The sequence below is a fragment of the Colobus angolensis genome, unplaced genomic scaffold (genome assembly GCF_000951035.1).
Source record: "Colobus angolensis palliatus isolate OR3802 unplaced genomic scaffold, Cang.pa_1.0 Scaffold5, whole genome shotgun sequence".
NCBI classification, from domain to species: domain Eukaryota; kingdom Metazoa; phylum Chordata; class Mammalia; order Primates; family Cercopithecidae; genus Colobus; species Colobus angolensis.
The window spans coordinates 13,054,951-13,082,588 of record NW_012118487.1 but is presented as its reverse complement, the minus strand read 5'-3'; the positions used below and the strand labels follow the sequence as shown (position 1 = coordinate 13,082,588).

The window sequence follows — 27,638 nt, the reverse complement described above, 5'->3', positions numbered from 1 at the left end:
TATATGCAGAACATGAACGTTTGTTATATAGGTATACAAGTGCCATGGTGGTTTGCTGCACCCAACAACCCGTCATCTACATTAGGTATTTCTCCTAATGCTATCCCTCCCCTAGCCCCCAACCCCCGACAGGCTCCAGTGTGTGATGTTCCCCTCCCTGTGTCCATGTGTTCTCACTGTTAAACTCCCACCTATGAGTAAGAACATGTGGTGTTTGGTTTTCTGTTCCTGTGTTAGTTTGCTGAGAATGATGGTTTCCAGCTTCATCCATGTCCCTGTAATGGACATTAACTCATCCTTTCTGTGGCTGCATAGTATTCCATGGTGTATGTGTGCCACATTTTCTTTATCCAGTCTATCATTGATGGGCATTTAGGTTGGTTCCAAGTCTTTGCTATTGTGAACAGTGCTGCAATAAACATATGTGTGCATGTGTCTTTACAGTAGAATGATTTATAATCCTTTGGGTATATAACTAGTAATGGGATTGCTGTGTCAAATGGTATTTCTGGTTCTAGATCCTTGAGGAATTGCCACACTGTCTTCCACAATGGTTGAACTAGTTTACAGTCCCACCAACAGTGTAAATGCATTCCTATTTCTCCACATCCTCTCCAGCATCTGTTGTTTCCTAACTTTTTAACGATCACCATTCTAACTGGTGTGAGATAGTATCTCATTGTGATTTTGATTTGCATTTGTCTATTGACCAATGTTGAGCTTTTTTTCATATGTTTGTTGGCTACATAGATATCTTCTTTTGAGAAGCGTCTGTTCATATCTATTGCGCATTTTTTGATGGGATTGTTTATTTCTTGGAAATTTGTTTAAGTTCCTTGTAGATTCTGGATATTAGCCTTTTGTCAGATGGATAAATTGCCAAAATTTTCTGAACATGTAAAGAGTTTTAATAGGCCAATGTGTATGCTATGGCAGAACTTAATTTGTGTTTCCTGTTTTTGGGAATACCATCTTTACACTCTGCAACTGGATCTATTAAAGAATAATCATAATTACAAGAACAGATTAGCACAGAGACACGGGTAACCCCTGACATTTGGTGCTAGTTCTGTAAGTTTTAAACCAATTCCATTTTATTTTGGTGACACAACTGATAAATAAAGTCCTCCTAAATGGACATTTCATCCCTCTTACAGCTACCGTGGTGGTTGAACTATTTATAAACTATTCCTTTACATGCAAGTGGTTGCATCTTACTATTAATAATTATGTTGCTCATTATTTATTGTACTTTAGGGTTTCCCCCTTTCCCAAATGAAACCATTTTTTAATCAATTTGTCTTAGATAAGAGAAGCAAACATTTTCCTATTTTATACAGTTCATTTCTAGGTAGCTTCCAAACGAATGCCATTCTCACAGTCTTCTTAAAGTTTTCTTGCACAAAGATTGCATGCTATCTCCATACTATTTCTGTATGAGATTTCTATTATCTTGGCCACAGCTAATGAAAACGGGAGTGGTTATCTAAAACAAACTAAGTCAACTTACAAAGTGGCTAAAAGATTGAGAGGTAGCCTAGATGCAAAACTCTGCGCAACAGAGGGAGGCTATATTGGAATGTGGCCAAAGCAATTGAATTCTTGTTTTTGGAGGGTCTGACTAGGGGATCTACTGAGGAGGTTAGCAGTTGATGGTGAGAGAAGAAGCTGAAAGAGACTGTAGAGAAACTACAAGTCAGGAGAAGACTTTCTCCTACCCCCCTCAGTAGTTGCAGAGTAGGAAGCAGTGTATGCTTGCTCTCAGGGTCTATTCAGGTAGTTAATTATTGCTAGTGTTTTGATGTATATTTTAAATGAGTTTCCAGCATCTAGAAATACTGGCTTTCCCATGCTTCAATCACTATTATTTACACAAATACTTATCAAGTGCCTATAGGCCACGTGCATATTCCAAATCAGGATACATAAATGAACAGTAGTGGACTCACCTTCCTGGAGTTTATATCCCAATGGCCAAGATTATTTTCATCATTTTCTCTATATTTAATAATTAACTTGTATTACCTGAATTAATCCAAGCAAACGTTTGTTCTTTGTAGTCTGAATTTAACAAATAAAAATGTGATTTATTTCCTTTTAATAGGCTTTCTTGTATGTGTGTGTTTTACAAATATTGATTCTTTGAATTTTCATGACAATTTTTAAAAGCATCTACATTTTAATAAGGGGAAGTAAAGGCAAAAAGAGGTTTAAAAATTGCCTAAAGTAGATGCTGCTGGTAGTACTACCTATTACTAGTAGATGGTACAACTGCCTTTTTAATTTAGGTAGTTTGGCTCCAACAATCTCTTAATCTATGCTACCTTTTAAAACAATTTTGGTAGAATTCCTTTTGTGTTCTCAGTAATTACATTTATATGGATATGATTTTATAATCCAGTACTCATTTTTTATCTCCTAATTTCATTTTTCTTGAAGATAGGCGTCCTATTCAGTCTTTAATATACATCATCAAAACTGTCTACAGCTAGAGGACTACAACTCTTATAGGATGATGAGGTGGTAATATTATTGGTTACCTTGTCACCAGTTACATCAGCAGGTCCTAATTGTTCTTTGAAATCTTTCTAGAACCATCGATCACTGTAGAAGCACATATTATCATATACACTGATATCATGATGAATCACAGTGATTCTCAAAGGGATATGTGCATATTAACATATCTTTTATATGCCGTAAGTTCTGAATCATAGGGGTGAATTGACATAACACAGCTAGCCTCCAGGTACTACAGTAATTCTTCTGAACGATGATTTGCATTATTATATAATATCACTGAGAAAGTTTTCAACTTTGCTATGTGTAAATCTCTACTGATTTGGATACACTTTTTTTTTTTCCATTTTCTTTAGGTTGTTTTACTATGTGAAATTGTGTGAAAAGCTGAAAATATATAGATACTTGAAACTCATATGCAACATTTTCTTGACCTCATTCTGCCTCCTCAATGTATAACAGTGTGATAAACACCAAATACAAAGTATTATATTCACACTCATTACTGACAAACATATTTTGAGTATGATTTATCTTCCCATCTTTGTTTCAATGATTGCATCTTGATGTAATTTGCCAAGATCCCAGAATCTACCCTAGATGTTTTTGATATTTACCCACTAGCCCCACTGGGGCAATGATTGTTAAAATTCAAAGTTGCACATATTCTATCGTATTTCATTAGTGTAAAAGGATTAAAATGTTCAAAATGTTGCAGGTGGCTTTCAAAGTTATCCCCTGAAGTGTGAACCCGTTACCAAGGAAACATATTGCAAATGTTAGTAAATCTCTCACGGACTTGCTTTTTACACGTCCCCATGGTTGGCATGTATGCTGAGCGCATTTAGCACAGTGCTGCTGGCAGCTTCCATTCCTGTTATGTTTATAAATACATCCGAGCCTCACAAAAACATTAGGCAGAATTGCTTGGAGAAAATTCTTCTGGTTTTCTTTTGAGTGACAGAGCAAAACATCAGAGGATCAAATTGATTAGAAATGGTTTCGCCAGCTTAAAAAAATCTGGAGTGATAGAGTTGGAGGGAATTTGGGGGAACACCAAATAGTAAAACAAGCCCAGCAATTGTCATGATAATAATATTTAGACTAAATCATAATAAATCATCTGGATAATTGCAAAATTGAGTGGTGATAATTTTGGGAACATGTGATTAACATATTAGAGATCAGAGTTAAAATTTGCCTTACAATAATATCACTTTCTGGGACAACTAAAATACCATTTTGTATTTTTAAATAATCTTTTTAGCCACATGAAATGTTTACTATAAAAAATTATGGTTATATTGTCATTCAGACTCTTTTTTTACTCTCAACTTCCCAACTTCAAGGCATGTGTTGGAGAGAATGTGAGAAATGTGTGGTGCACTGCAATGCATTATTGTATCTGTTTTGAAAGGTATTATAATTCCCTGTAATATGGAAGGACACAGGCATAAGACAAAGTAATAAGCCATAAATAGAATTGATACTTATATCCAGTCAGAATATTTATATTTAATTTTCTTAAGAAAATGATTAAGTAAGCTAGGCTGTAGTCACCCTGACAATCCATTACATGGCTCAGTTTCCACTATAACCAACATTTGATAACTGGCTATATTTCATTGATTCATTTATTAAATGACCACATACTACTGATTACTTACTAGATAAGTGCTTAAGGTTTCAAAAATAAATAATAAATTGTCCTTACCCTAAGGATTGCAGTTTTAGTGGTGGAGTGTCTACAGAGCAATTACAGTCATGTGGTATTAGACATCTGAATTAGAACGTGTAAGTCTTCTGTTGATCTTGATCCCCATTACTAAACTTTAACTCACTCCATTAATGGAAAGACTGTAAAAACTATCCGTCTTGTTGTATGAAGAACAGCTTACTCATGGTTTCAAGCATGGAGTCACATTCATTAGGATTGGGTAAAGGTCTCGGTGACTAAACCAGGCTAATACTAGTTAAGAGGCAATGACTTCCAGCATTTCTAAGAAAGGAAAATCCATATAATTTTGGCCTCAAGCACTCTTTTTTTCTCTTTCAATTTTTGTTTTTGTTATTGTGTATTCCTCACTAGAGATGACTATAGAAAACTAATGTGGCTTCTAGGTAACTGGACTACTTGAAGCCACCCCTAAGGTTTAGAATGCTTTTCAATGCACCGATTGTGTTATTTAATGTGATATTGTTTTTCCCCTCACATGTGTCCCTCTGGCTCTACTGAATATACTGAGCAAGGACCTTGAACCTAATTAATCTCCTAAATTTTAAAATCTGTGATGACCTAGGGCAAGCAAAAATTTGGAAGAAGCAAAGACAATATATTTATCTTGAAACATTTCAATTAAACTTCTGACTTGTTGACTTTATTGTAATAGTTTATTTTTATTTATTTATTTTTTTGAGACAGAGTCTGACTTCATCACCCAGGCTGGAGTGTGGTGGTGCAATCTTGGCTCACTGCAACCTCTGCCTCCTTGGTTCAAGGATTCAAGTGATTCTTGTGCCTCAGGTTCCCAAGTAGCTGGGACTACAGGACTGCGCCACCACACCGAGCTAATTTTTGTATTTTTTGTAGAGGCAAAGTTTCCCCATGTTGGCCAGCCTGGTCTTGAGCTTCTGACCTCAAGCGATCCGCGTGCTTCTGCCTCTCAAAGTGCTGGGATTACAGGTGTGAGTCACTGTGCCTGGCCCAATAGTTTCTAACTTGTCAGAAAGAGTCACACAAAAATTATGTTATTCATTGAAAACCCTTCTTATTATTTCAACTATGACTGTCATTTGATTTATGTGTTTGTTTTCAGGTTTTGAAAATGACTGCTAAAGAGTTTGTAAGCTGCAACATTTTAAGTAAATTTTATTGTTAATGAATACACAGAAATTGAAAGTAAACTCATGGTTTCAATCTTTATATCAAACCTCAAGTAAGCAATAAAAAATCATAAATTTATTAAACAATAAACATATACTTAGGAAAAAACAAGGGGGAATAATGAAGAGCAAAGAGGCACCCAAATTAACTTTTAAAACATTTTTCTGTATTTACTTAAGTATTATATTTATTTAATTAGAGACGAGGTTTTGTCATGCTGCCCAAGCTGCTCTTGAACTCCAGGGCTCACTCCGTCCACCTGCCTCAGCCTTACTAAGTGTTAACATTACAGGTGTGAGTCACTGTGCTGGACAAATTAACTTTTAAATACTAGCCTAGTTCAAATAATTTCCTGTTCCCTTCTTTTTCCAAAATACTATTTTCTGTATTACAATTCTAGAAGACTTAGCATGGTTTTTAGGGATGCCAATTCCTATGTTTTTAGATTATTCTGAAATTGGAGAGTCATATTATTTATATTTTATCTTCCTAAATTATAATTTTACCATGTGCATAACATGTTGATTTACAGTATATTTTACTTTTCTTAAGAAAGACATAAAGGAGAGAGGAATCAAGGAATCTTATCCAAATGCTTTTCAAAATTAGTTCCATGCATGAGATAAAAGTTTTTAATGTCTAATTGAAATATTTCTATTTTCATTATTAAGTAGAAATTGATATTAAGAATGAAATTTAGTCATATATTGAAAGCCAGAAAGTAACAGTCAAAGAACACATCTAAATTAACAAATATTTGCTTTGTGGTTTAACATTGCAATTAAGACACTATTGTTACTTTGAAGGTATAGATTTTAAGTCATGCATTGAAATAAGGCAAACAACATGTCATATAATTGGAACTAAAACTTGGCCATCTTGACAACATATTTTGATATTCCATAGATTATTTCTCTTACATATGTGATATCATGGTGCTAAAATCTTTACACTATTAATGGCTGGTAACTCAATCAAATAAACCAGTTGTTTTAGTATTTTAAGGTAGAGGTTTTTTATATGCTGGAATAATGGAGAACTAAGCGAGAATTCTCTTTGTCTCTTCATCTGCTTTTTGCATGTAAAGTTGTGTCTACATTTAGCATATCCAACCTTTTGGCATTCAGTCAACTGTGTGGAAGAGTACATTGACTTCAAATGAAGCACAGAGAAGTGAAACAGGAACTTCATGTTAGGGATATAAATGCTGATGAGACCCTTGCACATGCTTTCTTGACTTTGAAATTAATATATATGTTCAGCAGTACCCTGTCTTTCTATTTCTTAAATTAGCTCAAGAGAGCAGCATGGTTCCCAGCGATGGTGAAACATTTCCACCAAGAATCCTTAGTGAAATTGTAAAGTAATTGGAAGAAAAAACAGGTACCTATGGCATATTTTCCCTGTAACACTGAAATTTTTTTCTGTTTCTGTTTCAGATTTTATATTCATTCTAATTTTACATTTTTAGTATGTATTTCTTTCAAACTTTATAGTAAAATTGTCTCCACAGGACTATATTAACATTTATCTCAGTTTCTAAACCCTCTTACTTCTATTTGAAGATTAAGAACAGAGACTGATGGAGAGTGTAGTTCTGGCTTCAACAGTGACTGGGATCAGTAGTGCTGAGCAAAATTGCCTTATATCCTTAGGCTCCATTTCATTGCTTGTAAATAAGGGTTTTGAGAAGGTTCTCCCACAAAACTGTTTCATGAAGCTGTTAAAGTACAAGACTCATTGCATTAAAAAAAATTGAAACACTCTTTTATGCCAAAATCTTGCCCCCAATCATTAATGAAATTAGCCTCATGGTTTTTTTGAATGACATTTACAATTCCCAAACCAACAAGAGGGAGCCCTCTTGTGGTTTAGGCATAGAGTGGCTTATGTTCTATCTACATTTATAAGATACAAGAATGTATAATCTTTGAATACAAGAATGTATAATCTTTGAAAAATGTAACAACCTTAGATACCTTCTGAATATGATCTAAAATTTATAGGAAATTAAAAAATTACAATTTTGGATATGTATAATTGTTCTTTAAACAATTCAGGGGAGCTTTTGAAACTAAAAGTATGCAGCATATACCACCTTGCTGTCTGTAATTATATTCTTATTTAGCAAAAACGTTTCAGTATATACTTGGTTAGTAGTTATAATGATCAGTAAAGATATCAAAGTGGTTCAGGTCATCTCACTTATGAAGTAGAGGACAAAATAATGACATTAAAATAGATAACTGCATATTAAATACCTTTTACATGCTTTAATTGTATTTCTGAGTGATAAGCATCAAACATTTTGATCACTTAGGGATTTAGCATGCTTATAACAGCAGGTGAATTTGCTATATTTTGTTGCTTAAGAATACAATATATAACACATATTAAAAGGTAAGCACTTTGGGAGGCTGAGGAGGATGGATCACAATGTCAAGAGATCAAGACCATCCTGGCCAACATGTTGAAACTCCATCTCTACTAAAAATACAAAAATTAGCTGGACATGGTGGCACGTGCCTGTAGTCCCAGCTACTTGGGAGGCTGAGGCAGGAGAATCACTTGAACCCGGGAGGTGGAGGTTGCAGTGAGCCAAGATTGCGCCACTGCACTGCAGCCTGGCGACAAAGTGAGACGCCGTCTCAAAAAAAAAACAACAACAACAAAAGTAAGCATGTTTAGCACAAGTAATACCAATGAGACAGTTAATAAAATATAAATATGCTAACAATATTAATTACAGTAATGTGCTGCATAATGACATTTCGGTCAACCATGGACCCCATATACAGCAGTGGTTCCTTAAGATTATAATGGAGCTAAAAAATTCCTACTGCTTAGTATTTATTAGACTTTTAATAATTATTTTAGAGTGTATTCTACTTATATAAAAAAAGTTAACTGGAAAACATACTCAGGCAGGTGCTTCAGGAGATATTCCAGAAGAAGTTATTTTTATCACAAGAGATGACAGCTCTGCACGTGTTGTTGCCCCTGAATATCTTCCAGTAGGACAAGATGTGGAGGAAGAAGACAGTGACATTGATGATCCTGACCTGCGTAGGCTGAGGCTAATGTGTGTGTCTGTGTCTTAGTTCTTAACAAAACGTTTAACAAGTAAAAGAATAAATAAAATAAAAATTTTAAACAGACAAAAGCTTACACAATAAAGGTATAAAGAAAGAAATTATTTTTGTACCATTGTACAATACGTTTGTGTTTTAAGCTAAGTGTTACTACAAAAAAATCTTAAAACATTAAAAGATTAAGTAAAAACTTTTATGAAGCTCAGGTTAGTTTATTATTGAAGAAATTTCAAAAGTTAAACTTAGTGTAGCCTAAGTGTACAGCCTTTAAAAAGTCTACAGTAGTGTGGCTGGGCACCGAGGCTCATGCTTATAATCCTAGCACGTTGGGAGACCTCAGGATCACCTGAGGTCAGGAGTTCAAGACCAGCCTGGCTAACGTGGTGAAACCTCGTCTCTACTAAAAAATACAAAAGTTAGCTGGGCGTGGTCATAAGCGCCTGTAATCTCAGCTACTCAGGAGGCTGAGGCACGGAGAATTGCTTGAACCCGGGAAGCAGAGGTTGCAGTGATCTGAGATCATGCCACTGCACTCTAACCTGGGCTACAAAGTGAGACTCTATTTCAGACAAAAAAAAAAAAAAGGTCTACAGTAGGGTCATAATATCCTAGGACTTCACATTCACTCACCACTTACCCAGGGCAACTTCCAGTCCGCAGGCTCCTTTCAAGTTAAATGCCCTATATAGGTGTACTACATTTTACCTTTTATTCCATATTTTTATTGTATCTTTTCTATGCTTATATATGTTTAGAAACACAACTACTTACCATTGTATTACAGTTGTCTGCAGTATTCAGTATAGTAACATGCTGTACAGGTTTGCAGCCTAGAAGCAACAGACTATTCCATGTAGTCTAGCCTAGATGTAGTGATCTAACCCATGTAGGTATACAGAAGTACACCCTGTGGTGTTTGCATAATGACAAATCATCTAATGACACATTTCTTAGAACATACTCCTGTAGTTGAGCAACTCATGACTTATACTAACACATTAATATTACTTTTTAAAGTTTCTTTTTAGAAATGAAGTTATATTATCCATTAGGTGAATAAGTCATATGGACATAATTACTCTAGTTGTATTTTTGATGACCTGAAGTAACATCTTTTTTCATTGACCGCAGCATTTTCATTAGTTAACGTATAACTAATTGATTAGTTAATATAAAAAAGATATTTCAAATGTAACCAATTCACAACAGTAAATGAATTCTGATATATTTGATTTAAAGTAAATAGCAAATAACATACCATGTCCATTTGTTTCTCGTATTCTTTTTCATTCGAGAAGGAAAAATACAATTAATCATCTAAGTTGGAAAGGTATTTTAATTTACTATATGCAATGCATCAATATAAGTTCCATCACTTTAGACAAGACTGAGCCTTGCTTAGAGATTATTGATTACCCAGGAGTACTTAAGTACTAACCTAAAGTGAAAATAAAAGAAAACTCTTGTCTATGACACACAGCTCCTGCAGATTTTTTCCTGTTTTGTTTTTCTCCTGAAAGTGGAGGAAGCTTTTCTGTTTGCCACCCATTGAAGTTTTCATGGCCTAATAATGTGGAGACTCAAAAAATTTGCTGACGATAAAGAGGAGAGCAAAGGAAGCACCTAGAGTATTGCCAGGTAGGTTTCTAGCTTCAATTCTAGTATTTATCAAATACAATGTGATAGAGTAAAGCTGTGTTTCTTAGAAAGGATCTAATAATTTATTATAGATCTTCTTTAACTTCCAGGCAATTAAAAATAAATTTGTGCTTTTGGATTTTCTATTATTTGTCAAATGATTTGGCAATTTGAATAAATTTATTGTTTTCGATTTATAGTTCATTCCCATTTTCTTTGATTAGTCACTTAGGAAATTCAATGTTGTGCCTATAAGCTTGATCTTCCACAGAATAAGTATTTCAAACAAGGTCAATCTGTAGGAAATTTTTGGGAGGGAGAAGTTATTGAAATAAGACTCTATAAATATAATTGTTTCAGTAACAGATCATTTAGAGAGTTTATTTTTCCCCAGAAAGAAAAGGAACCTGACATCAAAATAGTGATTTTAATGGCTTAAGAACAGAGACCAGTGTGGAAGATCAAGAGCCATTAGGTTACAGAACTGCAAGTGAATGCCATATGATTCTTAACTAGCATTCATTCATTGAAAAACAAGTGTGCAGATAATTCACTCCTCATGTCACAGAATGGACTACAGATGATGATAAGATTCTCTCCTGGGTCACGCTCTGATCATACGCCTCTGAGCTCCCCTTTTGCTTAGGCTCAACTTGGGTTCTGTTCTTGGCCTAGTTAGTTCAATCAGGCAAGAATTCTGCTGGTTCAGTTTAACGAAAATCCCTTATCCTTGATATCTAATCAAATTTCTTATCCCCCCACGTTCAGTATCTTATCACCCTGCCTGCATTCAGCAAGAATTTTGCTAAGTCAGTTTAGCCGGAATCCCTGCGAGGTTTCCTCTCTAGTAATTTTCCACCCACTGACCTTCACTTATCCCAAATCCTCACTTGTCCTAGTATTCAGAATGCAGCCCAGTTATATACTGAGGTCTGTCTGTCCCAAATGCAATAGTTCCCGAATAAAATTTGCCTTCACTGCTTTAACTTATATCTAGCTCTGATTTTCTTTCAGAGTGCCAGCTTCTGTTCACAATCCAGCTTCCAGTTAACCGTTTGCCCAAGTGAATTTTTAGATACTGTCAGAGCAGTATAATGTTGGGTGAAGAGCATCAACAGAGATAACTTGGTAAGACAACACATGGGGTCAAACATACAAATATAAGGAAACATAAAAACAAACTAAATATTTATAGTGTAGTTCAGTAAATATGGCCTCATTCAATTTAGGATTCCAATGAATGTATAATTAAAAACGAAAATTATACAAAATTACAAAGAAGGAATATATTTAGAAAATCAGTTTATCAAGGCAGAAAGCAACGGTCAGCAAGAGTATATTGAAATAAACTATGTAGAGAAAAATAAACAATGTAGTGATACAGAAAATGATGAATATCATGAGAGTAACGATAATATTTTAAACCATAGTAGCGTAAATTGACTTAATAAATCATAGCTTACCAATAAGCTTCTCGTCATTCTTAGTGTGGTCACATTACATTTATTCCTATACCTTTGGTTTAGGGATCTATTACCTGTAGATACCGCTAGCACTTGTACTAACAGATCACTTGGCCTGATTCTATGGCAGCATTTCAGCACAGAGCTTTTGCTGATGTCGTGGTATGAACTATGTAAGCTATTAATGAAGGCCAGCTCATTGAAGAAAACTATCATGCTGATTTAGCAAGGAATTTTGAATCTAAGATTTTTTCCTGAAATTTGTGTCAGTCAATATATAAAAGTGTCAAAGACTGTTACATATAAATTATAGGTACTTTGAAAATGACAGACTAAGTATCACATACCAGATTGTAATACTTTTTTAAATTTCTTGGCCGGGCATGGTGGCTCATGCTGCTAATCCCAGCACTTTGGAAGGCCCAGGCGGGCAGATCACAAGGTCAGGAGGCTGAGACCATTCTGGCTAACACGGTGAAACCCCATCTCTACCAAGAATACAAAAAATTAGCCAGGTGTGGTGGCACGTGCCTGTAGTCCCTGCTACTAGGGAGGCTGAGGCAGGAGAATCGCTTGAAACCAGGAGGCAGAGCTTGCAGTGAGCCAAGATTGCACCACTGCACTCCAGCCTGGGTGACAGAGTAAGACTCCGTGTCAAAACAAAAAAAAATTCTTATTTCTTTACTAATATTCTATCACTAACCTCCAATGTAACTCTGTGGAGGAAAAAAGAAAGATGAAATTATAGATTAAAAAAAAAGATCAGTATTCCATTTTGAAATAGTCTGTATGGGTAAGTCAAGTGAAAGTGGTTTTTTCAATAAACAGATTTTAAGAAGTCTTTCAAACATACAAACCAAAACTACAAATACCCTAATGCCAAGTCATTTTTCTAGTTAGTAACACATCTTCTCTCATTCTATGCTTAGTAGAAAAGTTCCATTCACCATCCTTCTCACTGTGCTTTTCCTATAATGAAATGCATATATTAAGACTTCCCTGAATGATATATCACCGACTATGTAATCCTAGACGTAACAGTTTTCATGAGAACAGGAATGTAGTATGATTTTTGTCAGGAAGACAACGTGATTCTTTGGTAAAATTTGTTCTGTAAAAAAATTAGACAAAAGAGGTATCCATATTCTTGAAAAGTGTTAATTTTTATTGTTTCTGATCAAATTATCTACAGTTACATGATAAATACTTTATACTGTTCACAGGTTAATGACTCTGATAGAGAGTTTGTTAGTTGCAAAATTGAACTAAATATAATATAATGAAAAGCAAGTTGAGGAGATCGTGCATAAATTTTTAAGTATATGTTCAGTATAATTTCCTGGAAAAATATGACAGTATCTGGACAAGGAAGACTGATTTAGACATAAGACTCAAGAAGACAGAAAAATAATTTACACCATATAAACCATAAAATAGCAATACTGTTTTTGGTAGTTCTTTAAACAACTTGACTCACTAATAATGAAGTCACTGTATATCATATAAAGATGGTACATGGAAAGTATATGGCACATTTTCTTTTTGTTTTGTTTTTCATAGCATATCATATTATATCTGTAGAATGTCAGGGTACTTCACTCTACTCCCCCCCAGTATTATCATTTATCATACATTGAAATACAAATTTAAGGAATGACCATTGAATAATTCATAGAGAAAAAAGTGAAGAAGTGCAAAATTATTCAAACATATTCAAGTATAACTTTACATCTGAATCCTTTCCTGGCATTTAAGTCACAACTCCTTACTATTAACCAGCCAGGCTGGATAATGTGTATATGAGCAGGGTTGCCCAAAGGCACCATTGCTAAAACCACCCCAGAGAAAAAGCAGCCATTAAAATAAAACAACTTAATCTCTTGTACTTTTGTTATAGCTTTACTCTAAAAATACCTCATATGGTTAATATGGTTTGCTGCTAGTTTTTTTTATTCATATTACTTTGTAGAGTTTTATATAATATCTTCATATCTGAAATAAATTTAAAAATATTTAATTTAAATTTATTGCTAAATTACAGGAAGACATTAACAGTTACTGAAAATAATGTACATAGAAATTTTCATCAATTTCTATTTATCTATGTAGATAATTCATTTTATATTTCATTATTTTATAAGCCTGAAAATGTGTCATCATTGTTTAACACTTACAATGCTCTCATTAATGTTTTAAATAAGAATAAAGCTAGTGACAAGGGGTTGATTGAACTTAAACACAGACAGCAGAAATGTGAAAATATATGCTGGTTGTCTTATGTGAGGGGAATAAACTTACTTGGTATTTTAGGAAGGAAAAGTCATTTCTTGATGAAGATTAACATTTTTATCATCTAGAGTTATGTCACAATGGAACAGAAGACTGCCCTCAGAGTAATGAGCTACCAGTTGCTCTTTGGGTGCTCAGAGAATGTGGATAATGTGATAGTGAAGATTCTGACATTGGGAGGAAAGCTGAACTGAAACACATCAAAGGTTTATTTTAAATTCTTTTTTCATTTATCTGTTTCTGAGACAGAGTCTCACTCTGACACCCAGTTTGGAGTGCAGTGGTGCGATCTTGGCTCACTGCAACCTCCATCTCCTGGGCTCAAGTGATTCTTCCCCCTCAGCCTCCCTTGAGTAGCTGGGATTACAGGCACCCGCCACCATGCCTGGTTAATTTTTGTATTTTTAGTAGAGACAGGGTTTTATCGTGTTGGCCAGACTGGTGACTTAACTCCTGACCTCAAGTGATTTGACCGTCTCAGCCTCCCAAAGTGCTGGGATTACAGGCGTGAGCCACCGGGCCGGGTCTATTTTTAATTCTAAGAATATAAATGAGAGACAACTAAAATTAGTTGCTTGAAGAAAGAAAAATTATAAAACTTAAAAAGTGTTAAATTGATCCTTATTAAGAGAACAAGCTTGTGTAAGCTCACATCAATTCTCTCAGTTTTGGAATTTTTTCAGTCATCCACAATTTCATATCTTATTCCAAAGATAATAAATTTAGCACTTGGGACAGTGCCAGGCACACATAAGGTACTCAATGAATATTTGTTTAATCAGTGATTAAATCATAATCTTCTATGTTGGACACCAAGCCTATATATGTATTTTTAAAATGTATAAGGAATTCCAATACATAGCCAGGGTTCAGAATCACTTTTGAAAAATAACACTCTATCACCTTAAATTTCTCTTCTTTGTTTACCTGTTAACCATCAAAAGTACTGAGAAAGCCACCTGTTCAGACACTACAAAGTCATCCTATATTATTAGCTGTCTTTTGAAAAAACTTTCTGACAATTATTTAGCCGTTCTTCAAAAATGGTTCAAATAGTGTTTTAGAATTTGATTGTTAAGGGTTAAAGACTTGATCCAGTTAGCTTTGTTTATGTGTTTTTGAGGCAAAAGATTGTTGCATGATCAGGAGCTGGCCAAATCGAATGACTGCATGGTTCATTTTTTCCACCAGCAATGACTTAATATTGCAAAACATGTCACAGGATTATGAACCTTTGTCTAGGAGAATTTTCTGCCTTTGTATTTTTAATCTGAAAGAATTCATCTCATTACCAATGTGTGTGTGTGTGTGTGTGTCTGTGTGTGTGTGTGTGTGTGCGCGAGAGAGAGAGAGAGAGAGAGAGAGAAAGAGAGAAAGGGAAGAGATGAAGGCATTATTAAGATGTAAAATGTAGACCAAGAAAAACAGGTAAGTGGGTCCTAGCTACTAACTTTGGATTATATCTCTTGGCCTCATAGCTGGAAGAAGCTTCCCCAGGATATTTTTCCCTGCCCTAGTTCTGTTTAAATTGTAGGGAGTTATATTTTACACACGGCCTATAAGTATCTTTGTTATGGAAGAATATGCATCACTCTACTTTTTAAGTAATTGGAGTACCAGGTGTCTCCCTATGGAAGTTGGCTTTTTAATATCAGTATGTTTATAAAAAGGAGGGGGGGGCTGAGATAAAAGTTTAATTTTAAAGATAATTAAATTAATGTAATTTACAGTGTACACTGCTTATTTATTCATGCAAAGTTTACATAGCAACGAAAAAAATGCAATGGCTATGTTTACCACTGTAGTACACAAATAAGAAAATAAAAACCAATGTATTTGCTGAGGAAGATGTCTCTTATTCAGGAACAAGATACAATGGGTATTATGGGTGTTTTATTCGCAAGAGGGAATCTGTGTGAACATATACACTATGTCTTCTAATACACTGTATTAACACCAGATTGTCTTATATTTGAAATGGTTTGCTTTTCTTTGCTAGTTCAATATAAACTAGATGAAAAATACAATATAAACTAGATGAAAAATACTAGATGAATTTTGGGAGTTTATGCTATTATCTATGTTGCAAAGAGTGTGGAATCACTTTTGGAGTAGAAGATATCATGACCTCAAAGACTGTTAATGCTATCTGTCTAAGGATCACTGGATACATATTAGAGTGTTGTGAATTTTTATGGGACCCTTGTGAATCGTGGTGTTGTCAGTTTCTTTCTTTTCCATTTACAATATACTGCAAGTATTTTCTACGTCAATTTTGGCAAGTCTCTTGTATTCTCTCATGTCCATTTCTTGGAACGTGTACTTTATAGATGAAAGAAAAATTTAGCTGCCAGTATAATATTCAGTCCTCCCAAGTAACCAGCAGGTTGAAGTATGTTGTGTTGAGAGAAATAGAAAAGAATATTTTAAAAAGTGGAATTAAATGTTCAGAAAAAGGGATGTATAGTATGGAAGATACATCTAAATCTTTTTTCAAATATTATAACCACTTAAGTTGCACTGAGTACTAAAGTAGTGAACAACTTGCTCTCTTCTGTTAGTTAAACATTTAGATCATTTCTTCATTTTTTTTCTAAAATTTCCCTTATCTTCCATGAGATCCTGGGTATTCATAAACTAATACATGAATTCATGTCTTAGGGATATACAAATATGCAAGCACTTATAATTGCAAATTAAGATAAAAGTTATTGGAATATATCAACAGAATAAGAATTCATTCTAGAATAAGATGAACAGCCCAGTTGATTCCCTAATATAGCCACCGAGAGTTGGATGGGATCTCCAGGCAAGTGCCATGGAGAAACTTTTGGAAGGGTTAGAGAAGTTTTAAACACCCTCAGCTTTCTTGCAAATACAGTGATTCTTGAATCTATTTAAAGTTGTGAAGTAAGTTCTAGAGCCTCATTATGGTTTAAGTCTAATTCTAATGGTTGGGAAAGAAAGAAAAGGTTGAGAACATATATGCTAATGTATAAAATAGCCTATAAATTCATATGCTATGGAACCAGATATTTCAATGATTGAGATACAAATAATGCTTTTTAAGAAAATCATATAAACTGCATACACAAAAATCCTATATTTTCCAATGTGGCTATTTAAAATACTTCAGAATATGCACATTGTAATTCCAATTTGTGTGTATAGTAGTTAATGTATATATACACATTTTTAATTTCTTGTCATTGATAATTTTTTGGTTGGTTTAATTTGAAATATTCTGGTTGGACATAGGACTTATTGAGGCAAATATTATCTCAGGATGCTAATTGTAATGTAATTTTTCAGTTTTAAAAGGTCTATAAGAGTTCATAGGAGGAGACACATTCCTTTAACATATTGGATTCAGCCACATGTGCCTTGTCACTGTTGCCTTTTGAGTGAAAGCTGTTAAAGTATTTTCTTAGTGCAGTAAGACAATCACAAATATAATAGGAAAGGAAAACTATGCCTAAGGAAAGTACAATACTTTTGAGACAGACTTCTAATGCACCAACGTCCTTGTTGACAACATTGTCTCATGTTGGTATTTTCACTTTCTAAATTTCAGATTTAAAAAAGACACATTTTTAATATTCTCAAATATGGAAACAAGTGATGTCTGTGAATTTCTTTTGGAAGTATGCATGTTTGCATTCATTATATTTCTGTTTGCTCCTGGCAGAATTCACTTAAGCAATGTTGGGAAACTTGAAATAAGATGTGGAAAGTATAGAAAAACATATTCAGGTATTTCAGAGACACATCGAGATGACGTAGCTTATAATTACTTCGAACTCTTCTGTTAATTCTCAAGGAATACAAATGACATATCTTGCTCTATCTTTAGCACAAGAATATGTTTCCATGGTTTTGTTAAATACACACCAAATGAAGAAGCATATGTTTAATTTTCACATGCACAGTCCTCAATGTGGGTACATAGAGAGTAATGAATTCTTTTAGTTGTGGCATTTGCACATAATGCCAAACATAGTATTATTTCCTTATAGTGTTGTTTTAAGTTACTTATAAAGGAGGGGAACTTGGTATTTTACTAGCAAAAACTGCTTAACATTTACTATTTTTTAAAAGGTTATTTTTAAAAATTACAATTGTATAAGCTGATGTATAATAACATTGTAAAGGTTTTAGTTTTAAATGGTAGTTTTTGCTTTTAATTTGAGAGTGGTTGAAGGGCAGAAAACAGCATCTCGTCAAAGAACTGGCTTTTCTATTGTACATCTGAGTCCATTGTTTTCTTAGTGTTTAAAGTTTTCTCTGTGAATAATTTGGCAGACTGAGTTTGTGCATCTGACCAATAATTAAAATATCTAAAAGGCATTCCAAAGCTTTTCCAAATACATTTATGGTAAAAATAGTTAAAAAAAAGTAGCAAAACTGAAAAAGAGTCAGAGTCTGGTTCTGTTTACCAAGAACTCTATCATACATTTGCACCCAATTACACTGCAAAAAACAAGTTACTAATGCTCTGTTGTTGTTGAAGTACTCCCATGGGGTCATTGAAAAATTTTAAGTAAAAATTTCATTTAAAATTATTTTCATCTTGCGAATGGCTTAGATTTTGAAATCATTAATTCAGAAATAGAAAAACGGTCCCCACTTTATAGAAATGACTTACTTATATCATTTAAAATTAAAACTTTCCCTCCTTATATTTGGAGATAGGAGTTGAGACCCATAAAACATTGCTGGGAAAATTGTTTTTATTAAAAAATCTTTCATGAATCCATTTTTATTTTCATTGTACTCATTTTTATCAAAATGTAAATACTTTAATCCCACTGAATTTTAAAGTCATATTCTAAACTAAAATATAAATGTCTTACTGAATTTTGTTCAGTTATATCAAATTATTAAACACAATCATACACAGTTAAGCAGCTATTAAAAGTCTAACAAAAACAAGGTGCTGGCTTGAATTGTTCAATGTTTGGCAATAACTAAAAATACATAGCTATAATACTTATTTGAAAACAAAGTTGTTTTCCGTATTTCCACCTTCATTCCTAGAGATATAAAGTTTAAGAAAAGTAGATTGTGATTGTAACACGATCTCTTATGTTATTTGTTTTAAATTTGCACAGAGGAAAATTTATTATTCTAAACAATTAAATTTAGTATTCCAAACCATTAAAGTATTTTAATGCTCTTATTTAAAAATTTTCAAAATTACATATATTGATCAAATAGTATTTATATGTACAATCCTCCATTAATATGAGTGAATTTCCCACTGTAACTAATTATTTTCCCATTTCATAACTATACTATAAGAAAATAGTTTTAAATTTCAAACTATTGGTTTTGATTATCTTTATAATTTCCCCCTTTTTCTTTCATAAAATTTACTGTGCAAAAATTTGCTTTTGTATGATTTAATAGCATTGAATTACAAATTAAGGAATTTCAAAGTAGTTTTTGTGTCTGTTATTATGAGATATTATATAACATATAAACACATTGGCAGTAAAGCTTCCACTTACATGGTTTACTGTGAAAAAACAAATCACCTGGAATTAATATGAAATAGAATCCCCTAATAAATATTTTATATTCATTAAAAGAATCTTATCTCTCATGACTTTGCATAGCTAACCAAAACACGAACCTTTTCCATATGCCGTTTTAATACAATGGTCATCATTTATACACCACACACACATATACACATACACACCTATGGCAGAGACACTTTCTTCTGAAGTGACCATTTGCACTTGCATGCCCCCAGAGACTTAATCTTGCTGCTGATGAATATCTTCATGCCTAAGAATTTTATAGATAACCCAATAGAAAATATTAAAAATCAAAAAAGCTAATGGGAAGCAGGCTCGGGAGATGGTGTCAATCTTCTTGGCCCGGTCGATAAAGACCTTCCTCATTTCATCAGGGCTTTTTGGCATTACCTGGACAGGGTGGTTGGGGCCCTTTGGAGTCATGCCGTCCTTTGCTTGTAGACATGGTCCCATTCCATAGGCTGTGAAGCTGAATCGGCTTTCCCTTACCTCATCATCCTGTCAAAGAAAATGTGACAAGGCCCTTTAATAACAGAATAGAGCATGTATAACAGGCATCTCAGAATCATAACCAATTTTATCACGATTAATGTTTACATTAATATAAGGAAAAGGTAACTGAAGCATATAAAGATGAATTGGTTTTGATTCCCCATTGAAGTTTTATTTATTTATCCTGCCGCATTGTATAGATGCGCCCATTAATAAATGTGAAATCCCAAAGGCTATGTTTTAATGGGAAAACTAAACTCTGATATTTTCTACATATTGCTTGAATATCTAAATTAAAACAAGATAAAATCTATTGTGTTATATATATTCATAAACTAGTTTTTTTTTTTTTTTTTTGCATTATTTATTTAAATGGCTAAATGTGTGATGTCGAGGAGGAGCATACCAGGATCATTGACTGAATTTTTCTTTCTCATGGAGACAAACCTTTTCGTTTGTTTTTTTTTTTTTGAGACGGAGTCTCGCTGTGTCGCCCAGGCTGGAGTGCAGTGGCCGGATCTCAGCTCACTGCAAGCTCCGCCTCCCGGGTTTACGCCATTCTCCTGCCTCAGCCTCCCGAGTAGCTGGGACTACAGGCGCCCGCCACCTCGCCCAGCTAGTTTTTGTATTTTTTTAGTAGAGACGGGGTTTCACCATGTTAGCCAGGATGGTCTTGATCTCCTGACCTCGTGATCCGCCCGTCTCGGCCTCCCAAAGTGCTGGGATTACAGGCTTGAGCCACCGTGCCCGGCCGAGACAAACCTTTTCAAGCTTTTTCTTTCAATTCGAAGTCAATTCTTCAGAAAATACAGTCTAGTTCCATAATACTGCTTGGTTTATGTTATTCTCCTTGTATGCTACTTTTCTGTTTTACATTAACCTTTGTGGAATACTTAGAAGATAGCCATGTATTCTAGTTTATATACGACTACCTTTCAGGCACATTGATTTGGTTGAAATTGTGAGTTATATCTGGCAGAAGTTTATTTCATGTTAAGAACATAAACTTTACATAAATTTATTATTACTATGTTCTTCTAAAAAGTATCATTTCTTTTAAATGTGGCAAACTGAAGATAATTTTCCATGTTTGTAAATGAAAGGACTTAAAAAACATTTAAATAAAAATTATTTGATAATATATAATAAATGAAGTATGTTTATGAAATACAACATTTAATAACTTATAATGCAAATTAATAATTTACTTTAATACATTTATTTAGAATGTAATGGTAGCTGTCTACCAATGAGTAACAGTTTATTTGATTACTAAATTGAAGGTCTAAAAGATGAGAAGACATTTAATAACGTTGTTATATCTCTCCTATGATAATACTTTTTCATAATAATATAAAAGATAAAATAATTGGCTTGAACTCTTGAAAATTATGGGCTGGTCACAGTGGCTCGTGCCTGTAACCACAGCACTTTGGGAGGCTGAGGCAGGTGGATCACAAGGTCAGGAGATCAAGACCATCCTGGACAACATACTGAAACACCGTCTCTACTAAAAATACAAAAATTAGCTGGGTGTGGTGGCACGCGCCTGTAGTCCCAGCCACTAGGGAGGCTGAGGCAGGAGAATCACTTGATCCTTGGAGGTGGAGGTTGTAGTGTACCGAGATCGCGCCACTGCACTCCAGCCTGGGCGACAGAGTGAGACTCTGTCTGCAAAAAAAAAAAAAAAAAAAGAAAAAAGAAAAAGAAAATTATGTTTGTTCTGTGAAAGTAGCTCCTGAATGAATAATATATTACAAAGTATGAAAGTAAAAAATAGAAGTTATTATGGATTCTAAAATGAGAAGATGACCAAAGTTGATACAGTAAGGTATAAAATAGTTATTTTGGGAATTATGAAAGTAACATGATTCCACCTGAAAAACAAAAGTATATGATTATTGGAAAATATTTTGACTTTAAATATATAAGCAATTGAATTTTGAGGACACAAGTTTGAAAGAAAAACAGACAGTCCAAACTACCCGAGACTACTGTTGTAAGCTTGCAAAAATTGAAAATCAATTTTCCAGTATTCTTTAATAAGCATGTTCATTTAGACTACCATTTCTTTGGCATCCATGAAAATTTTAAGGCAAATTTATAATTTGCCTTAAAGTTTTCCATATCTTACAAATTGGAATTAAATCATTCTTATGTAAGTGCTAAAATAGTATCCTTATAACTCAGAAAATCATGCTGGTGTGTGCATTTTTAAAGGAAAATGTAGGCTACCCAGGTAATTTGCACTATTTTGTGTGTAAATCAGCTGAGTGTTGAAGTATAAAATAGGCTTTTAAACTATAGCAACCTATGTGTGAAAAAAATCTATCTCAAAGTAAGACAAAAGATAACTTCTCAGGGAGCATTTTCAATGAGGTGTTGACATGTTAACTGAAGCAGTTGAGAAATTCATTATCTAAACGCTCAGATAACAGGATTATAGCTGATGTGCTTAGTAAAGCAGAATTCATTGATTACCTTTCTAATTATCTGTTATGAATAACTTATTTTAAAATCTTTAGAGACCTTAGCTGCTCATCTCAAAACAGAGATAATCTATTTAAAATTAACATATTAGTGAGCAATTGAATTTTTCTCAATTGTATCTTTCCATATACCTGCAGATACCTGAGTGTGATTAAGGAGTTAACATCCAGCCTGGGCTGTTACAGGAGTGCTGAGAATGACCCCTGATTCCTAAAGCATCATTTCCTTGAAAACAATAGAGGTAAGCTACAGAGGGAATTGGAGTCGGCCTTATTTACTGGGAGGTGCTGCACCTGCACTGGGGGAGCTGCGCATTGGCCTGAAGATCTTTGGCCCAAGTGACTAGATGGTGTACAAGTGTGGTTTGGAACAAAGGCTGGGATTCTCTGTGTGAAGGCGATCATATACACCCTGACTTTTGTCCATGGCAGCTGTACCTATGTGTCCTGTGTGATGAGGGGCAAAAGAAGCTGTGCTCTTGAGAACTTGCTGAGTCTCCTGTGCGAGGCAGATGCTGGAGGTCTGATGGGTTTCCTGCCTCACGTCCTCCTAGGAGACTGAGTGAACATAAGGTTAGATTAAAGCCTATGGGTGTGCTGAGAGTCTGTATGACAATTGGAACCCCAAATCTCACCAGTGGTGGACAAAAGCTGACCAGGCTTTCAAGCTTTGAGACTCAATATGACCAAATGTTCCAGGAGGGAGTTCTGAGGAGAATCTAATGCTGATCCAACTTGGTTTTGAGGTAGTCAAAGTGCTATAGAAAATAACACGCTGAATCTTACTATTGGAATCTGGATGGCACAGGTTTATCCCCTGTTGAATTGGCAGATGGATGATCGGTGAGATAAAACTGAGGGGAAAGTGGCTCAAGAGACAGTTAATTCCTTGTTTCCTATTAATAATTTTGGGGGCTGAGGGTGGAGGCTCATGCCTGTAATCCCAGAACTTTGGGAGGCTGAGGCAGGTGGATTGCTTGAGCTCAGGAGTTGGGGACCAGCCTGGCCAACATGGTGAAACCCCATCTCTATCAAAATTATGAAAAATTAGCCAGGTGTGGTGGTGGGTGCCTGTGGGGTCAGCTAACTGAAGGCTGAGGTGGGAGGATTGCTTGAACCGGGAAGCAGAGGCTGCAGTAAGCCAAGATCATGACACTGCACTCCAATCTGGGTGACAGAGTGAGAGATCCCGTCTCAAAAAAAAAAAAAAAGAAAAAAAGAAAAAAAATCCTCCTCATGAAACAAACTACTCCGTCTCAAAATCAATCAATCAATCAATCAATTGCTGCTGTAAAAGGAAACTGATTGATGCTCTCACTGCTGTGAAATGTAACACCTCTACAGAAGAGTAGATATGTGAAGCATAGCAGCAAATCTGGGCTGGCCATATGACAGTCAGAAAGGAGCCTACCCGAACCGTATCCCCCGACCAAAACTCAAGTAGGCACTGGGTTAGGAGAGTCCTTAGGCATGTGGCCCTTATTCTGGGAAGGCAGGAGGGTATTTAGATTCATGGGTACATTAACTCTTGCAGCTGCTACACTAGGTTTTACTGATGAGAAGAAAATCTAGGCTGTTCAGAAGAAAGATCATGGCCAGAGGTATATCTATAAGCTCTCTTTAGGTGGCTGTTAAGACACAAAAAGAACACAGCAAAAATTGACAGAATTTCTGTGAACGATTTCCCGGCACATTATCGCCTGCTGGGAGGATGGAAATCTGTTCCAGTTTTGGCAGCGGACTCCCCTAAGCTCAGAAGTTAAATCCTACGGTGCCTATGGGGAATGGAACAAAGGACACTGACATAGGGTGCTAAATTTACTCCGTCAGTTAAGGGCAACTGAGACAAAACAGCCTGACTCGAAGGCCAGGATTTCCTTGCCCAGTTCTCAATGGGATGCTATGACTGTGCTATGGTTAAAGATGAATTGTCATAGGGGTAGTGAACACAGCTTCTTGTAATTACCTGATGCCAGAGCAAAATATGTAGTAATATGCTGGGGAACAGGAGAGCAATATAAAGACTGAAAGAGAAACTGCTTGAGCAGGGAAGGAGGCAAAGGATCAGCTATAATAGTAGGTATCATGGTCACATTAAAAACTGTAGGTAGGAAAAAAGAGAGTAACATATACTCAGCAGGTGGCACTGCCTTTAACCAAATGTATGATTGGAAAGGATGTGATACATAAACGAAGGATCTTGGCATCTCTGGCTTGAGCCTAGTCCTGGGCAAGTCATTCCTTAGCCCAGTTTTAATTGGATGTAATAAAATGGGAGCCCTTAAAACTGCCTAAATCTTCCTTTGTAGGAAGATTACAGGAACTCTCAGATCTGATTAAGGGAATGGCTCAGGGGTGCTGGTTTTCATTAATTCTCTCTAGAATAGCCTGTGTGGCCTATAAAGCTAGATGGATCCTACAGGCTGACTGCTGACTATTTGGGTTCAGTAAAGAAGTTTCCCAACAGCCTCTACCAGGCTGGCTGGATGTGGTGAAAACTATTCAAGAGTTTTGGACACAAAACTCTATCCAAGAGTTCAGGACAGAGATGGCTGGTTGGATTTGATAGTCTTGACTGATGCTTTGTTTTTAGTTTCAATGGTACAAAAAAGTCAAACACAGCGTGTCTTCATGTGAGGTGGACACAATTATAATCTTACTCTCCATCCATAAGTGAACCTAAATTCTCCAGTATGTTGTCACAACCGAATAAGAAACAATTTGGTCCAGATAATTGTCAAAAGTAAGTTGTTTAATAAATGATAATTTCCCTCACCAAGCAGAAAGTCAAGGAGAGTTTGGAAACTAGTGGCACCTTTGACTAGGTACGGGTGGCTAATTAATCCAGATAAGATGCAAGGTCCAGCCCCATGAGTCCACTTACAAAGCATAACCTGGTCTGAGGACATTAGCTACAAGTCACAAACATTAAAGGACAAACTGTTATTTCTTCTGCATTCTACTATTAAAAAAAAATAATAATAAATAAATAAAAAACTTGTGGCCCTGTTGAAATTTGGCAGGTACATTTTGGATGTCTACTGGCCCCACTGTATAAGGTAACCAGACGGAATTTCAAAGGGAAACTAAAGCAGACTGTGCGAGATCTAAGGCATGTAGTAGCCAAGCTGGTCTCTCTGAGGTCTTAAAATTCACTGATTGTATAAGTATCCGCTGCTAGAACACACATAGACTGGAATTTCTGGAAAAAGCTCAATAGTGGCACTCTAAGGTAGCTGCCAGGATTCTAGACTAGAAAATCCTCTGACTCTGTCAGCAGGTATAATCTACATGAATGACAGCTACTGGTATTCTCTTGAGTTCTGGTTAGAAATAGCCCTGAAGACCAAAGGAATCTGAAGGACATCAGTCTATATTTAGGCCTGAGATACCTACCCCATCATGGGTGATGTTAAAAAGGCATTCCAGTCTAAGTGTCATGACAAAATTAAAATAGTATATTCAAGACGAACTCAGTGTGACTCTGGTGAAGTGTATCCTGTCCATGTAAAAAACCCCTATGTGACAATGGGCCAGTGATGGACCCTGCAGTTGAGTACCCAGAATGGTCTGAACCTCATGACTCTCTTCCAACGGAGGCAAAACAGACCACCTAGTTCACCAGTGGAAAGTCCCATGTTGTGGTGAGAGCTTGTCCTAAGTATCAACAGGAGAAAACCTGTATGAAAATTGCTTTTGGCTTGAATCTTCTAAGGACAAGTGCTAACACATAGTTGTAGATGAAATACTTGGGGTTCTTGCCCATGGTTTCTGGAGGATTCAGTGGCTTTTGCCTGAAATTGACAGATATTCCATCTTGGGTTTTGTTGTAACAAAAGTCATAGCTGAATACACTATTAAGGGCTTGGAACAAGGCATTTTTATATCAGTTTGGGCTTCTCAAATAGATCTCACTGAAAAATGGAACACATTTTAACCCAAAATGCACAACATGGCCCAAGAGCACAGCATAGGAAGAGTATATCATATCCCATCTGCCCAGAGAGCAAAGGCTTAAGCAGATATTAGAATAGTCAATTAAAACATTTAATGATTAGAGATGAGACGACAAGGACGTGCAAAATCTGCATAGCCTTAATTTAGCTACTTAACTCTCTTGATTCTTGGTTTCTTATTCCTGCAAAATATTTATTATACTACCTATCAGTTCTTTCAGGATGAGAGAAAATATAAAACACCGGACAAAGCACTCAAATTGCTGCTATTATATTATTAATATTTTGAGTGTAATATTACATTATTCTAGGAATTGCACAAACATAAAAGGAAAGAATACTAATAACAACTTGAATCATTTTACTATTAGATGTTTTAAACTCAGAGTAACTAAACTAGCACTAAAATACCATGTAAAATAGGCCTATCCAGTCACCTGTTCTCCAGGAGGCCTTGCATTTGTGCACTATTACACTAAAAGGTTAACCAACAGCATAAAAGTAAAAAGGCCATTCACTCCTCAAGTCCTCACTGTCTTATTGTTACAATACATGGGTTTTGCCATGTGATTGCTAGAATTCCTTGCAAATCTAATTTGTGCAAAGAGTCTTTGTGTTTTAAATGTGTTGTATGAAAGAGTGGAGATCATTTTGAGTGTGCCCATGAGATGAGGCATGTGGAGTCATATCAGGGCCCTTTCAGAAACAGGTTGTCAGCTCCATGGGAAGGAAAGGAACAGACTCCTCTATAGGGTTCTGTCTGCACTCACAGGAAGACAGGGGTTGAGAGAGACCATGAGCCCCTGGACCTTAAAAGCGTCAAGGGATTTTTTTAAATGACTGGCTTATTGGGACTTTTTTGAAAGGTTTCACTTAAACAATAATTTTAAGCATGGATGAAGCTTTTCTATCAGCTTATTGTTATTATTAGATTACTAAATGAGAAGAAGCACTGAAATATTTTATTACTAATTTCTCTGCTTTGCATTACCCAGTCATAAATTATCCTGTGTTTATGTATGCTTACATGTGCAGTGATATTCCTTATTGTAATTAGCACTCAAATATTTTTTGAGATAATTTAATTTTCTGGAAATAGCTTCAGCTTACATTCTCATGGATTACATGTCAAAAAAGCAAGGAATAAAAAATATATCTAGAACTTTTGACTCAGAGACATTATGTGTTAGCCAGTCTTTAGTGGTTATAAAATTAAGGCCCTTGACAACATAAAATATAGGAAGTGGGCAAAATCGCTGATTAAAAAGTTAA

At 35.2% G+C, this 27,638-nt stretch overlaps 1 protein-coding gene across 2 annotated transcripts in view; it reads right to left on the bottom strand.

The window, feature by feature from the left end:
- Positions 1-19,272: 19,272 nt before the first annotated feature.
- Positions 19,273-27,638, bottom strand: part of GLRA3 (glycine receptor, alpha 3) — a 171,280-nt gene continuing 162,914 nt past the window's right edge. For both annotated transcript variants that reach the window (XM_011959590.1, XM_011959591.1), the window contains one exon: positions 19,273-19,927. In XM_011959590.1, the coding sequence (XP_011814980.1) occupies positions 19,649-19,927 (279 nt within the window). In that variant the 3' untranslated portion in view covers positions 19,273-19,648. The remainder of the gene's footprint in view (positions 19,928-27,638) is intronic.